Source organism: Chelonia mydas, chromosome 15, assembly GCF_015237465.2.
Source record: "Chelonia mydas isolate rCheMyd1 chromosome 15, rCheMyd1.pri.v2, whole genome shotgun sequence".
Classification (NCBI taxonomy): domain Eukaryota; kingdom Metazoa; phylum Chordata; order Testudines; family Cheloniidae; genus Chelonia; species Chelonia mydas.
Genome location: NC_057856.1, coordinates 20,972,909 through 20,986,239, shown reverse-complemented (window position 1 = coordinate 20,986,239; position 13,331 = coordinate 20,972,909). Strand labels below are relative to the sequence as shown.

Below are 13,331 nucleotides of genomic sequence, written 5' to 3'. Positions count from 1 at the left end.
TATGGCTCTTGTATAAATATGCCAGAAGGATAGTAACTTTCTTTAACTTCTTCAGTGCTCATGTACACAAAAAGAACAGGAGTACTTGTGGCACCTTAGAGACTAACAAATTTATTTGAGCATAAGCTTTTGTGGGCTACAGCCCACTTCATCGGATGCTTAGAATGGAACATATAGTAAGAAGATATATATATGTACACACACACAGAACATGGAAAAAGTGGAGTAAGAGGTTAATTAAGATGAGCTATTATCAGCAGGAGAAAAAAACTTTTGTAGTGATAATCAAGATGGCCCATTTAGACAGTTCACAAGAAGGTGTGAGGATACTTAACATGGGGAAATAGATTCAATATGTGTAATGACCTAGCCACTCCCAATCTCTATTCAGACCCAAGTTAATGGTATCTAGTTTGCATATTAATTCAAGCTCAGCAGTTTCTCATTGGAGTCAGTTTTTGAAGCTTTTCTGTTGCAAAATTGCCACCTTTAAGTCTATTACTGAGTGGCCAGAGAGGTTGAAGTGTTCTCCTACCGGTTTTTGAATGTTATGATTCCTGATGTCAGATTTGTGTCCATTTATTCTTTTGCATAGAGACTGTCCAGTTTGGCCAATGTACATGGCAGAGGGGCATTGCTGGCACATGATGGCATATATCACATTGGTCGATGTGCAGGTGAACGAGCTCCTGATGGCGTGGCTAATGTGATTAGGTCCTATGATGGTGTCACTTGAATAAATATGTGGACAGAGTTGGCATCGGGCGTTGTTGCAAGGATAGGTTCCTGGGTTAGTTTTGTTGTGTGGTATGTGATTGCTGGAGAGTATTTGCTTCAGGTTGGGGGGCTGTCTGTAAGCGAGAACTGGTCTGTCTCTCAAGATCTGTGAGAGTGAGGGATCATTTTTCAGGATAGGTTGTAAATCTTTGATGATGCGCTGGAGAGGTTTTAGTTGGGTGCTGAAGGTGATGGCTAGTGGCGTTCTGTTATTTTCTTCGTTGGGCCTGTCCTGTAGTAGGAGACTTCTGGGTACTCTTCTGGCTCTGTCAATCTGTTTTTTCACTTCAGCAGGTGGGTACTGTAGTTTTAAGAATGCTTGATAGTGATCTTGTAGGTGTTTGTCTCTGTCTGAGGGATTGGAGCAAATGCGGTTGTATCTTAGAGCTTGGCTGTAGACAATGGATGGTGTGGTGTGTCCTGGATGGAAGCTGGAGGCATGTAGGTAAGTATAGCGGTCAGTAGGTTTCTGGTATAGGGTACAGTTATCATCCCCTCAAGTCCCCCACCTGCCTCTATGTACCATTCCAAATAGAGGTTGGAGCTTGGAAAGACTTTGCCGGGGATGTTCCCATGGTTGCAGTATGCAAAGTGTTAGTCTCATATTATTTGCTCCTAATTTTGCATTCTTTGGCTTAAATTTGAAAACCATGTGAGAAATTCAACCCTGCACCTAATATTGCAATAATGCTTACAATAGCTAGTCACAGACATTACCTATATTTTTGAAGAGTTACACAGGGTTTTAACTGTGAGAGATGCCCCCGTCCCCACCCCTGCTGATGTTCTGAGAAGAGACATGGATGCATCCCTAAGTGCTGATTTGCAACTTTAGAAGTTTGCGCTATGTTTCAAACTCTTGTGACTTTTTAAAAATAAATTCCAAGTCTCACAATATTTAATGGTTTTTTCTCCTTAAATCCCCCGTTCCTGATGATATGTGAGAATCTTGCCTTTCATTTAGAAAACAAAAGCAAGTTTCTAGTTCTCATGGTTACAGGGAAAAGTTTGACAAAAGTGCACCCTAAAGGCTCAGAAACTGGAAGGCAAAAAAAGACCCCAAATGTATTATTTTTATTTTTTTTAAGAAACCTTGGTTTTTTTTTTTTTTTTTGTTAAGCCAATTCCATTATATTTAGAGGCCTGGCTCATGATTTTTGAACACTTGTGGTGGCCATTACTGAGTATGCTGCTTTCTCATGGCTCTTTTCTCTAGCATGGATAGAACCCAGTGGATTAATCAGGCATTTTTATAGGCCATGAATCTCACTCTTTTTTTTTCTTTTTTCCTTTTTCTTTTTTTTTTTTAATTCCCACAAGTGTAGATGTCCATGCAAGTTGATTGGTGAAATTGTGACACGATCCCTAGAAATGCCAGTGGTTGTTGATAATGGCAGGCTATATAATGAGCCAAAGTTATCCTTGGTGTAAATTCAGTGACCTCAGTGGAGTTTCACTAGAACAAATTTAGGCTAACTTTATTGAAAGCTTAATTAGAAAACCCACTTTTAAAAAAATTGAATAACAAATACCACTAATATCTGATGATTCTGCCCAAATACCAAAATAATGAGCATGATTAAATTCTAAGAGAGAAAGTTTTACTTTTCTGGTCGCAAATGATCCATAAATCCTGACAGATGCAGAGGAATCAATACGTTTAACACTGGAACTGCTGGAGGGCATCCAAAAATCTAGTTTATACTTTTTATCTAAGTAAATCATTTATGACATACTTGTATGGTAACCTTCACTGATGTAGTAGCAGTGAGTGACATTTATTGGTAAAGCCAGGCTGACTAAAAGCAGCTTTCTGTGTTGCTTGAAGTCAGCTCAAATAGCTAATGGAGACATTATCTGCAATGGTGCTCAGACTTCTTGCAGATGCCATATTTTAAGTGCAAACTGGAATGTCAGTTGGTTTGAGGCTTTATACTCACTAGCTTTTGTTCAAGACTCACGTGTTTGCTCATCAATAGCTGCCATCCGTTTGTTATGCTCTTTTTTTCTGACTTTGGGTAATATCCTGGTCCCATTGACTTCAGTAGGAACTTTTATTGATTTCTGTTGGGCTAGGGACTTCACCGTTTGCCTAGCTCTCAAAGACTTTTGTTCCTGAAGAGCCATCCATTGATTTGTTTTTAGTGTTTCAATGCTCTGGACGGAATGTTCCTATTACCACCCCATCAAGAAATTTAGGCTCAAAATATAAATTCATTCTTTCTTTGTATTACGTTACATTATTACCTAGAGGCCCCAACTCAGATTGGACCTCATTGTGTTAGGTGCTGTACATACACCTAATAAGAGACAATCCCTGTTGTGAAGAGCTTCCAATCTAAATAGAAAAGATAGACAAAGTGTGGAAGAAAGGAGGTAGTACTATGTGGAGTACTGAGGCACAATTTACTTAAGTCTCATTGATTCTCTGTGACAGAGCTGGGAATTGAACTTGGATTTCCTGTCTCCTTATCCACAAGGCCAACCTTCTTCTCTTTGTATAGATGTTTCCATGGATTTAAAATTTCATTGAAATCAGTTTTTTGTTTTAAATTTAAAAACACTCCCTTGCAGTGTTGGAAATCCAGCCAAAACAGCGTTGGCTAGTGTATAAGGACTGGAAAGTAAAACTGACTAGAAACAGGAAATGAAACTGATTAAATACACCAGTCTAGTTTCAATATTGGAACTCGGGAAAATGCAAAACAAATTGCATAGTCTTGGCTTGAATTTCTCAGAATTGCATTGTGAATGTTTCTCACAGATCTTTTTTGTTTTAGTTTTTTAAAATATATTTATTGCAGGAAACTTTTTTTTTTTTTTAAATTATAATTTCTTTTTCCTAGGCAAGCAACTTCTGCTTTCTTCAACACCTCTGTGGCCCATTATGACAACCACTACAAATCCCATGGTAGGAGAGTCGTCCTAACTCTTTTCTTTAACGTCAACAATAACTTCCCTTCTCAATCCTGTTTTGCTTTCTTGATATCAAAATGTATGTGTATTACAGAGAGGTAGCAGCCTTTCCATGGTTTAGGTAAGATTCGGTTTTCATTTTCATTTTACTCCCCTTATAACTCATTAGAGGTATCAGAGAAAGGGGAGGGATTTTTTTTAAAGTGATTTATTTAACAGACTATTAGAGCTGGTTTAGAGGGCCAAAGGGAAGAAATCCCTCTTCTGCTGTCTCTTTTTCAAAACTTTGTGAACATTTAAATTTTGGAAATAGTTTAAAAAAGAATGGGGAAAATCATGAAAATATGGCTAAATGTTTTTTTCCCCTTTTTTTAAAAAAAATGGAATTTGAAACATTTAACCGGATTTACAACAGAACTTTTTCTTTCATCTGTTTAAGAGGTATTTGTATTAAATAGATGTTTTAAAATAAATACCAAAGTGTTTTATATAGTCTAAACAAAAATAAGTACCCTTTTCAACCTGGCTGTATGATGTTGAAATCCTATTCCTTTTCTTCTTGTTCATAGAGCCTTTCAGGAAACCAGGGTAGACAGGACCTGAATTTCTAATGAAAAGAATAAGCGGACAACAAATTAATTTCAGCAGCATTTATTAGTTTCATGTCTTTTTTTAGCTTTGTTACAGTGTGTGTGTGAATATCATAATGTGTGTGCGTGCTATACTAATCTATTTATCTTCATTTGCTTATGGTCTATTATTCATAATCAGAGCCTTACAATTTACTCTGCCTCAGGCTACTGAAAGGGAGTCTCGGACCAGACTTTGAGTTATCTCCTGTGCAGGAAGAGACTGGATTAAGCAGTAAACTGTTTCTCCCTTTCTCTGGCTTTACTGCTAGAGAGGCACATCAGATCAGTCCCGGAGATGCATTGCTTGCATAACATGTAAGGATTTGGAGGGAATTAGGCCCCAAATTGCTGCTTGACTTTTGTGTAGTTAAGTATGGAAATAATGGCTGCTTACCAAGACATGCAGTGATGAGACAATGTTGTTGTCTTTTAGCTCTCCACAGATGCATATCATCCTATCATAACTAAACTGACTGAGGAGAGGGGAAACTTCCAGTACCGAGGGGACCTGCTCCGCTACCTGAAAAACATGTCACTCAGTTTACCCAACAAATCCCTGTTGGAGAATACTGCCTTTAATCTGACAGAGGTCAGTTACTTTCAGTTTTTAGGGTGATGCCAAATGATCTTGTTTTTACTTCACATGCTGGAATGTAAAATGCAGCTTTGAAAGATTTTGTTGATCATAAAATATAAATATTTAAAAAACACCCAAGACAACTATTTTAATCAGTAGCAAAAGGTCAGCTGTCACTGGAAAAGACAAGTTTAATTACAGGGCTCATCAACTTGTTAAGATGTCATGTAATATTCGCACAAAATGGTAGCATCCCCAGGCATCATGGTTCTGGGTTAAATATAAATTTTTAGTTAGACGGATGACTGAGAAGGAGACAATCACTTCTTATGAAAATCTTTTCTGCTATGTTCAAAATGTAGGAATTCTGGAATGATGATAATCCTGAAAAAATTTCATTGTCTTTCTTGTGTACTCTAATTTATCAAAATCCAGGCTCGATCCTGCAGTCCTCAATCAGGCAAATTTCCCACTGAAATTGGTGGAATGCAGGATCAGGTCCATAGTCCAACTGAAAGATTTACTCTGTTTGTTCTTTGTAGATTATTTTAAACATTACATGCAGTCTGAACTAATTGAGGACAAGAGGTCACTTCCTACTAACATGACTCCAGCCTCATTTGGAATGATGGGCAGCTAATTCCCTGATTTCAGCAAGCTAGAAAGCCATTATTACAGTAATCAGTGCTGGTCTTACCAGTGATTGTTTCTCTATCCCCATGGGTAATACCAGGGGGACGAGGATTATTTGGTCAGACAAAAGACATAATAAACAAAATGTTTCTGAAAAAACTGGGCAGAGACTGATAGTTTCATGTAATGGATTGGAAGATATTAAGGCTCGGTGTGTGTGGATCACCAACGAATACTGAGCAGAAATCCTTCTGAAAGGCCTCATTATGTGCTGTTCTTTGTTTCACTGAAAATTTGGGATTGGAGCTAATTTGAAAACTGCCATTCATCCTCTGCGGTGTCACATAGTCTCATTTGCCATGTTATTGCTCATTCATGCTATCCCGCGGTACGTTGTGTGGCATGGAAAGTGGTATGCAGACCGAAACAAGGCATGTGATAATCTGTAGCAAAGCTGCTTTGGGAATTATATGGCAGAGTCCTAATCATATGTGTGGACTTTGCCATTCACCTGATTGATTGGGTTAGGTCTTTTGTTTGTCTGTAGCTAATTCCCAGAGATACAGCCACTGAGTGTGCATATCATTTTCTGTCAAGGTTGTAACTTGGGGCCAGTTGTCTCAGGGCTAGTAGTCATATGCCTTGCAGGATAAAGGATTGCGAGTTAAGTGCTATGCAATAAACTTTCTGATTACAGCCACGCGTATAATGCATTAGTTCTGACAAACTCTGTTCATGTGCAGTTCTAATCTATCTTAGCCCAGCTCACTGTGAGTCCAGGGTGTAGGAGGAGGCCAAACATGGCTGCGCCAAGGATCTGATGCTCTGGGAATCCTCCCATTTCTCTCATGTCCCCGCACTCTCAGTGGCCTAAGATAGCCTCTGTGGAACAGCTTTGCTGCATTCTGTGGCCTGGAAAAGCATTCCTCTCTCCATCCTTCTGGCATCTGACTTAGCAATGCAGGTTGTGTACTGGGCCCAGGCTTCCATTTATACCCTCAGGCTGAAATTCTAGACTCAGTTTCTCAAAGGAGCAGGACAGTTCTTGCAGCCACGGGGAAAGAGAGGCCTCCTGATCCTGGGCTGCTCTGGAGGATGGAGATGCCCCTAACTTAGGCAGCCTTGGGGGGCTTGTCTGAGTCATAGAATAATTGAATCATAGAAATGCAGGGCTGGAAGGGACCGCAAGAAGTCATCTAGTCCACCCCCCCGCGCTGTGGACCAAGTAAGCCGAGATTATCCCTGACAGGATTTTGTCCAACCTGTTCTTAAAAACCCCCAGTGATGGGCATTCCACAACCTCCTTTGGAAGCCTGTTCCAGAGCTTAACTACTCAGAGGACAGCCTTATGAATGTCTTCCATGGTGTTTGCACCAGGGGAATCCTTGCCCAGTGAGAACCAGGGCTTTGAGGGCCCTTTTACACGATGTAAGATAAGATGGACTGGGAGAGGGATCTCACCTTTGATCCTGAAGTCCTTACACGTGCATAACACCCACTTAAATCAGTGAGCAAATTTGGTGTGCACTGTGATTTCTAGATCAGTGTGGTCTCGAGGTTCAGATATTCAACTGGGGATCAGGAGACCTGGGTTGTGTTCCTAGCTCTGCCACTGATGTGCTGTGTGACCCTGGGGGAGTCACTTCCCCTCTTTGTGCCTGTTTCCCCTCCCATTGTTGTATTCTCTGTTTAGATTGGATGCTCTCTGAGGCAGGGACAGTCACTCACTATGTGTTTGAACTGTGACTAGCCTCATCTGGAGCCTGTAGGTGCTAGTGTAACATAGATAATAATCAGGTTAAACAAATGGTAGGAGTCAGAGTTATACTGTGTGCTTCCTAATGGCCTGCTCTGAACTATTGGGCAAACATGCCCATTTCCACATGGATTTAGTTGGCTTCACTGGCAGAGTAATTTCAAGCTCCACTCAATTCCAGTGTTTTCAGTGGCCTAGCTGGGGTGTAATAGATGTAATATAGGAGATAAACTATTACCTTTAAAATATTACCATACAAAAGATAATGAGTGAACTTCCAAGCAGGGAAGTGACTTCCATGAAAATGTGTCTGTCATTGTAAAATGAATCTTGGAACTCTTAATGGAAATCTACCTTGAATGTTTACCAGGGGATGTAGTGGATAAATCAGTAATCTGAAACTAATCAGATAATGTGGTCCTATTTATCTATAGGCTTTCTTGAAAGCTGTTGAAGATTTTCTTTTTTTACCCAGCTTGACTGGCATATTGGAGGTAAGACACATGTTTTAAGTTTGCAGATTAAATTCAGGTGCATATTGGACAGTAATAACATTGGTTGCATCCATTATCCTTCAGCTTTGGGTTTCCAGCAGTACGCTCTCATCTCTGCATCCAAAGTAAAGATAGCAAATGTTAATTGTGTAATGGTTTGTTGAGAGTTAAAATAAGATAACTTCTGTGTTACTGCTCTGAGATATTTCATAAGGACTGGCGAAAAAGTATAAAAAATGAGGTTTGCAAAGGAATGGGCAATGTCAGTGAAACAGGTATTTAACAAAGATAATTTTTACATGGAATGTAGCCTACTTGGCAGTTTCTTCTTGAAAGTGGCCATGTAAAAGAATTAACACATCCCCTGCATCTGGCTATTTATAGGACTTTTTTAAAGCATTTGCTTTTTTTCCCCCCCCCCCCCTCTCATTTTAAATTATATCTTGTGCCTGGGAAGCCATGTCCATATTTACAGAATGGATACCGCACAGGCAACAATGCTTCCCGATTAACACTCTGGGAAAGATCACATTTGAACTCGGAGCTGAGAGGATACTTTCGTCGTCATTCCTGTGCAGTGCTTGCTCTCAGCTTTCCTTTTAGTTACACTGGAGTAAACCAATTCAGTGGTGGTGTTCTGGATTTACACCAACGAAAGTGAGAACAGAATTTGACCTATGTGTGTTTGAACAGCTCTGTTAGCTCAGTTTCTCCTTCTGTGTATCTTGTTGCTGTGATGTCATAAACCAGTACTATGACATCACTGTACATTGAAATGGAAATGATTGTAGTGTGTAACAAGTTCAGTATTATGGACAGAGCTTCAGCTAATGTAAATCAGCAGAGCTCCATTGATTCTGGCTATGTATAAGCTGAGAATCTGGCCACATGACTTTATTGAAATGTTAAGGGCCCACTCCTTCAGTCCTTGTTCATGTGTATCATCACATGAGTAAAGACTCTTCACCAGATTAAGGGTGTGCAGGATCTGACCTGCGGGTGTCGTTCTGTGCAGAGGGGTGCAAATGGGAAGTGCTCCGAAGTTTTTCAGGGTTTGTCAGGATCAAGTTTTAAGGAGCAAAGAATGTGGGATTGGACCTTAAAAAGGGAGGAGAAGTGGATGGGCCGTGACAAATCACGCTGTAGTTGAATCATAAATACCTTTGGTGAAAGATGTGGAACGCCAATGAATTTAAGTTCTTAGTCTGAAACTTGGCAGCTTTCTCCAACATGAAAGCGAAAAATAACCAAATGGACTTAATGTTTTACAATGTTTTAAAAACTATATACTCACTCGGAGATATTGTATACCAAGCTTCAGCCTGGAAGGATGCTTTCCAGCCAAAATACACACCCCTTGAAAATGTGTATTTGTTAGGGGAGTGCTGATGTAACTCTAATGATGGCCAAGATATACTTAAACTCCTGATCTGATGATGATGAGGATATCTGCTTGTTGACTTAGACATCAGTTTCTGCCAGTCTTGATGGATGGAAACAAGCATTTAAATCATTCCCCAAATAACTTCTTTAATGCAAGGCTTGATCATGCTTGGTGGTGAACATCATCCATTCAACTGATGGCAATGGGAGTCAAGGTCCATTCAGCACTGTGGCGGGTTTTGTACCTCATAAACCCCTTTGATTCCGGGGGGAGCGAGGTTAACCCAGCCTCCTGGTTTCAATGCCAGTTCTACCACCTCCCTGGTAGTCAGGGCTGTATGGCCCAATGGCCAGAGTCCCTCTAAATCTTCTTCCCCAGTGGGATAGCACGGCCTAGCGGCTGGAGTCCCTATAGTGCACTCCTAAAGCAGTGTGGCACAATGGCCAGAGTCTCCCAAAACTCTCTTCCCCTGGTGGGATACCATGGCCTAGCAGCTGGAGTGTCTCTAGTGCACTCCTAAAGCAGCGTGGCCCGAGGGCCAGAGTCCCTCTAAGTCCTCTTCCCCTCATAGGATAGTGCGGCCCAGCGGCTGGAGTTCATCTCCTTTGAGGTAAGAGAGGGGTCGGTGAACTGTGTCATCACAAAAAAGGGGGGGAGGCTTAGAGCCCCCAGTAGGGGAGCCTGGGCCCACCCGCCTTCACTGGGCTGCAACCCAGGGCCCTGTTCTTGAGAGCGTGATCCGCCCAGGGTCAGCGGGGAATCCTACCGCAACACGCTGCCCTCAGAGTGGCGGGAGATACCACTTCCTTCCCTTTCCTGGGTCACTTCCTACCAGTTCTCCAAACGTAGCAGTCCCTGTGGCATCAGGGTCTTCAGGTTCCTCAGCCCCCAGTGCTCCCTGGGGTTCCCACAGCTGCCAGTCTCTCGTCCCACTTCCTGGCCCCTTGGCTTCCTCCTGTACGAGTCACCACTGCTCCTGGGTTGGAGCCTCCGCTGGACGTTGTCCTTCCTCAGCCGCCAGCCCTGACTGAGAAGCTCTGCAGGCTTTTATACTTTTATGCTCCCTGTTGGAGCATGCCCAGCAGAGCCTCGGGGCGTGGCTTCCTCCACCAGCAGGGAAGGGTTAACCCTCTCAGTCCCAGTGCGGGGCCAGTCTGCCCTGTCACAAGCACCAATCAGGAGATTCTCGGTACTTCGCAGGATCAGGCTCTGAGTGATATTAAATCATGCAGTATTTTTACTTTGTGTGGTCCTGAGAAGGGGAAATAAGATGTCATTAACAGAAGCTGGGCACACTTATGTGATCAATAGAAACAGGATTTTAGACCAGCGCTTTGCTTTATTATTGAGATGCCTTCCTTTTTCAGACTGCTCCCGTGATTGGAGGTTTAATCGAAACAATTGACAATGTGATGGTGCACGTGGCCTGCAATCTGGGAGGAAACCCATTTGTTGTAACCGTTGAGGGCTCATCAACTGTAGCAGGTAGGGTGGAACAGCAACATTCAGAATATGTCTACACTGCAATAAAAACCCCACAGCACTGAATCTCAGAGCCTGGGTCAGCTTGGGCTGCGGGGCTAAAAAATTGCAGTGTAAGTGTTCAGGCTGGAACTGGAGCTCTGAGACCCACCTCTGTTGCAGGGTCTCAGAGCCCGGGCTCCTGCTTGAGCCTGAATGACTACACTGCAATTTTATAGCCCCAGAGTGCAAGCCCGTCAGCTGACATTGGCCAGCCATGGCCATGCTGCAGGCCTTTGATTGTAGGATAAACATATCTTCAGTTGCCTTCTAAACTGGCTGATTGTAATAAATACTTCTTCACCCGCCGCTTCAAACTTTTCAGTGCTGGGAAGGAAGTTGAAATAGATATTTTTTTGTCTCTTTTAATCCAACAAATTTGAGTACATTGCAGAAAGTTGATTATACAGTTAGTTTAGAGAAAGGTAATCCCCTTGGCTCAACAATCTGGTTTACTTTTACTGTTGGCTTTTGGGGGCACTGAGTGGGTTGGGGGGAAAATGTAAATGCTCCTGTATATTATCTCTGGATTTAGTTTAGTGATACATGAACAGTTAAAGTTCTGCCTAAGTCTTTTACGTAAGTGTCTGAAAGCTACAGAATTTAAATTTGAGGACAAGAGAATGGAAGGGCGGGACAAACTTTCATCTATCTTACACCAATTGCAAGTCCTTCATGGACTGGGTGGCTCTCTCATAATATGTGTATGTACAGCATCTAGCACAGTGGGGCCCTGATCTCAGTTTGCCTCCAGTTCTACAAAGAGAGCTTGATGAATAATTGATTTTTTTTTTCAGTTTGGTGGCAATTCTGAAAAATCAGGAAAATATTCAATTCTGGTTGAACTGAATTTGAATTTTTACAGAATTTTCAGTGAATCAGAAAAGTCTATTTCGTGTCTGTTCCAGAACAGGGATTTGAGTCTGGGTCTCCCACATCTTAGTGAGTGCCCTAACCACTGGGCTAAAAGTTATAAGTGAGTGGTGGTAGGGGTGATGGCAGCAACACCAAGACCACCACCATGTCCTCCACTTCCACTTCCTGCCTGTTTTGAGAACAGCCAAAGCTACTAATGTCAAATTCACAGATAGTTGTGGGTTGATGAAAGCTACATTTTTTTTCATTGAATAAGCTATTTGTCCAACACATTGCCCAGCTTTAGCTACAAATAACTGATTAGTTCTGGTATTCTTCCCTATTGCATTGTGAGCTACGTAAGAAAAGAGAAGTCATGAATCACATGCAAATTGTCTCTTCCACCACACTGTCCTGGTCACTGACATTTTAAAATTGAGCAGTAAGGTTCTAAAATAATGTCTTTAAAATGTCAGGGGGAAAAAAGAGAGAGGTATCAATCAATTTTTCTTTCTTCAGTGCCTCATTAAGCGCAGTTTGTGCACATTGCCAAATGATCCATGGTATATTAACACCTGATATACTACTTTTTCGACTCATAAAGAAGACAGAACTTCTTGAAAGCAATTTTATTCTTTGATGGGAGTGGGGAATTACTCTTTTCCCCCTCGCCCCCAAACAGCTGGGGGTTTACAGTCAAGATTTGCAGTAGCTATTAAAAGAGCAAACTCTAGTTCTATGGTTAACTAGGTTGTAAACGTTCTTGATTTTATCATATTTTTTCTTTTGGGTTATTGTACAGATTACTCTTTGGTCAAAATGCCTCCTCAGACTTTGAACTTGTCACACTACCGCTTCCCATCACAAGGACGGAGTTATATTTCTATCCCCAGTGAAGCTTTTCATAACAAAGGTAAGGGCAAGATTTTCAGGGAGAAGTAGAACGGTGGCAGCCAATCCTGACCAGCACTCACTCCAGAAATGCTCTTGCATGGGGACAGGGATTTAGGTTAGCTCTGCATTTTCAGCACTGTTTTTCCGCTTGTTTCTAAAAACTTGAGTAATGCAGCTAGGTCATATATATTACAACCATTTAATCTTGGCACTATCTTACATCAGGGCAACTTCAATTCGTGGAGCTAATGTTTTATCTTTCTAACCACCAAAACTGGTTGTTTTCCAGGGAATTCTAATATCAAATCAAGTACTTATCTCAGTACAGTACAACCTTATTCTGCATAGCATCTTTTGTGCTAACAGTTTCCAAAAACACCTGGTGGAATTAAAGAGTAAAGTTACAGAGCTAAATAGCAGAAAAAGGAAAGAGACAGGAATACCTATACAATAGGCACTGGAGAAAAGGCAAGAAGGCAAAATTCAACTGCAGATCTAAGTTTGGATTTTAATAACCTCGAGGTCTGGGGTTGGAAAGAAGTGAGGATTTTGTTTTGGGCCAAAGACAACATGTGGCCAAATTTTTTTAAACAAGAATGACCAAAGTTAGGTTCCTACGTCCTGCCTCCAGCTGTGCCAGCAGAGCAGTGGCCCAGCACTCTTGCCTTACCCACTAGCACCCTAACTTTTTAAAACTAATTTTGAGGCAGCAGTGTGCAAAATCTTTTCTCCCCCCCCCCCCTTACTTCAGGGACTGAAATTTCAGCTGCTTTGTTCACCTGGGTTCAATGGTACCACTTGCCAAGCCCCTTCCCTCTGTTTGTTGCCCACTTCCTCCGTCATGGCAGAGTAGAACAAATGGAGCAAGCTGAAGGTGTGTTACAACCAGACT

At 41.6% G+C, this 13,331-nt stretch overlaps 1 protein-coding gene across 5 annotated transcripts in view; it reads left to right on the top strand.

Moving 5' to 3' along the window:
* The window catches only part of ADGRD1 (adhesion G protein-coupled receptor D1), a 259,123-nt gene that overhangs the window by 40,549 nt on the left and 205,243 nt on the right, over positions 1 to 13,331 (top strand). For all 5 annotated transcript variants that reach the window (XM_027817275.3, XM_043529403.1, XM_007054972.4 and 2 more), the window contains 5 exons: positions 3,624 to 3,688; positions 4,759 to 4,914; positions 7,726 to 7,785; positions 10,537 to 10,654; positions 12,348 to 12,458. In XM_027817275.3, the coding sequence (XP_027673076.2) occupies positions 3,624 to 3,688; positions 4,759 to 4,914; positions 7,726 to 7,785; positions 10,537 to 10,654; positions 12,348 to 12,458 (510 nt within the window). The remainder of the gene's footprint in view (positions 1 to 3,623; positions 3,689 to 4,758; positions 4,915 to 7,725; positions 7,786 to 10,536; positions 10,655 to 12,347; positions 12,459 to 13,331) is intronic.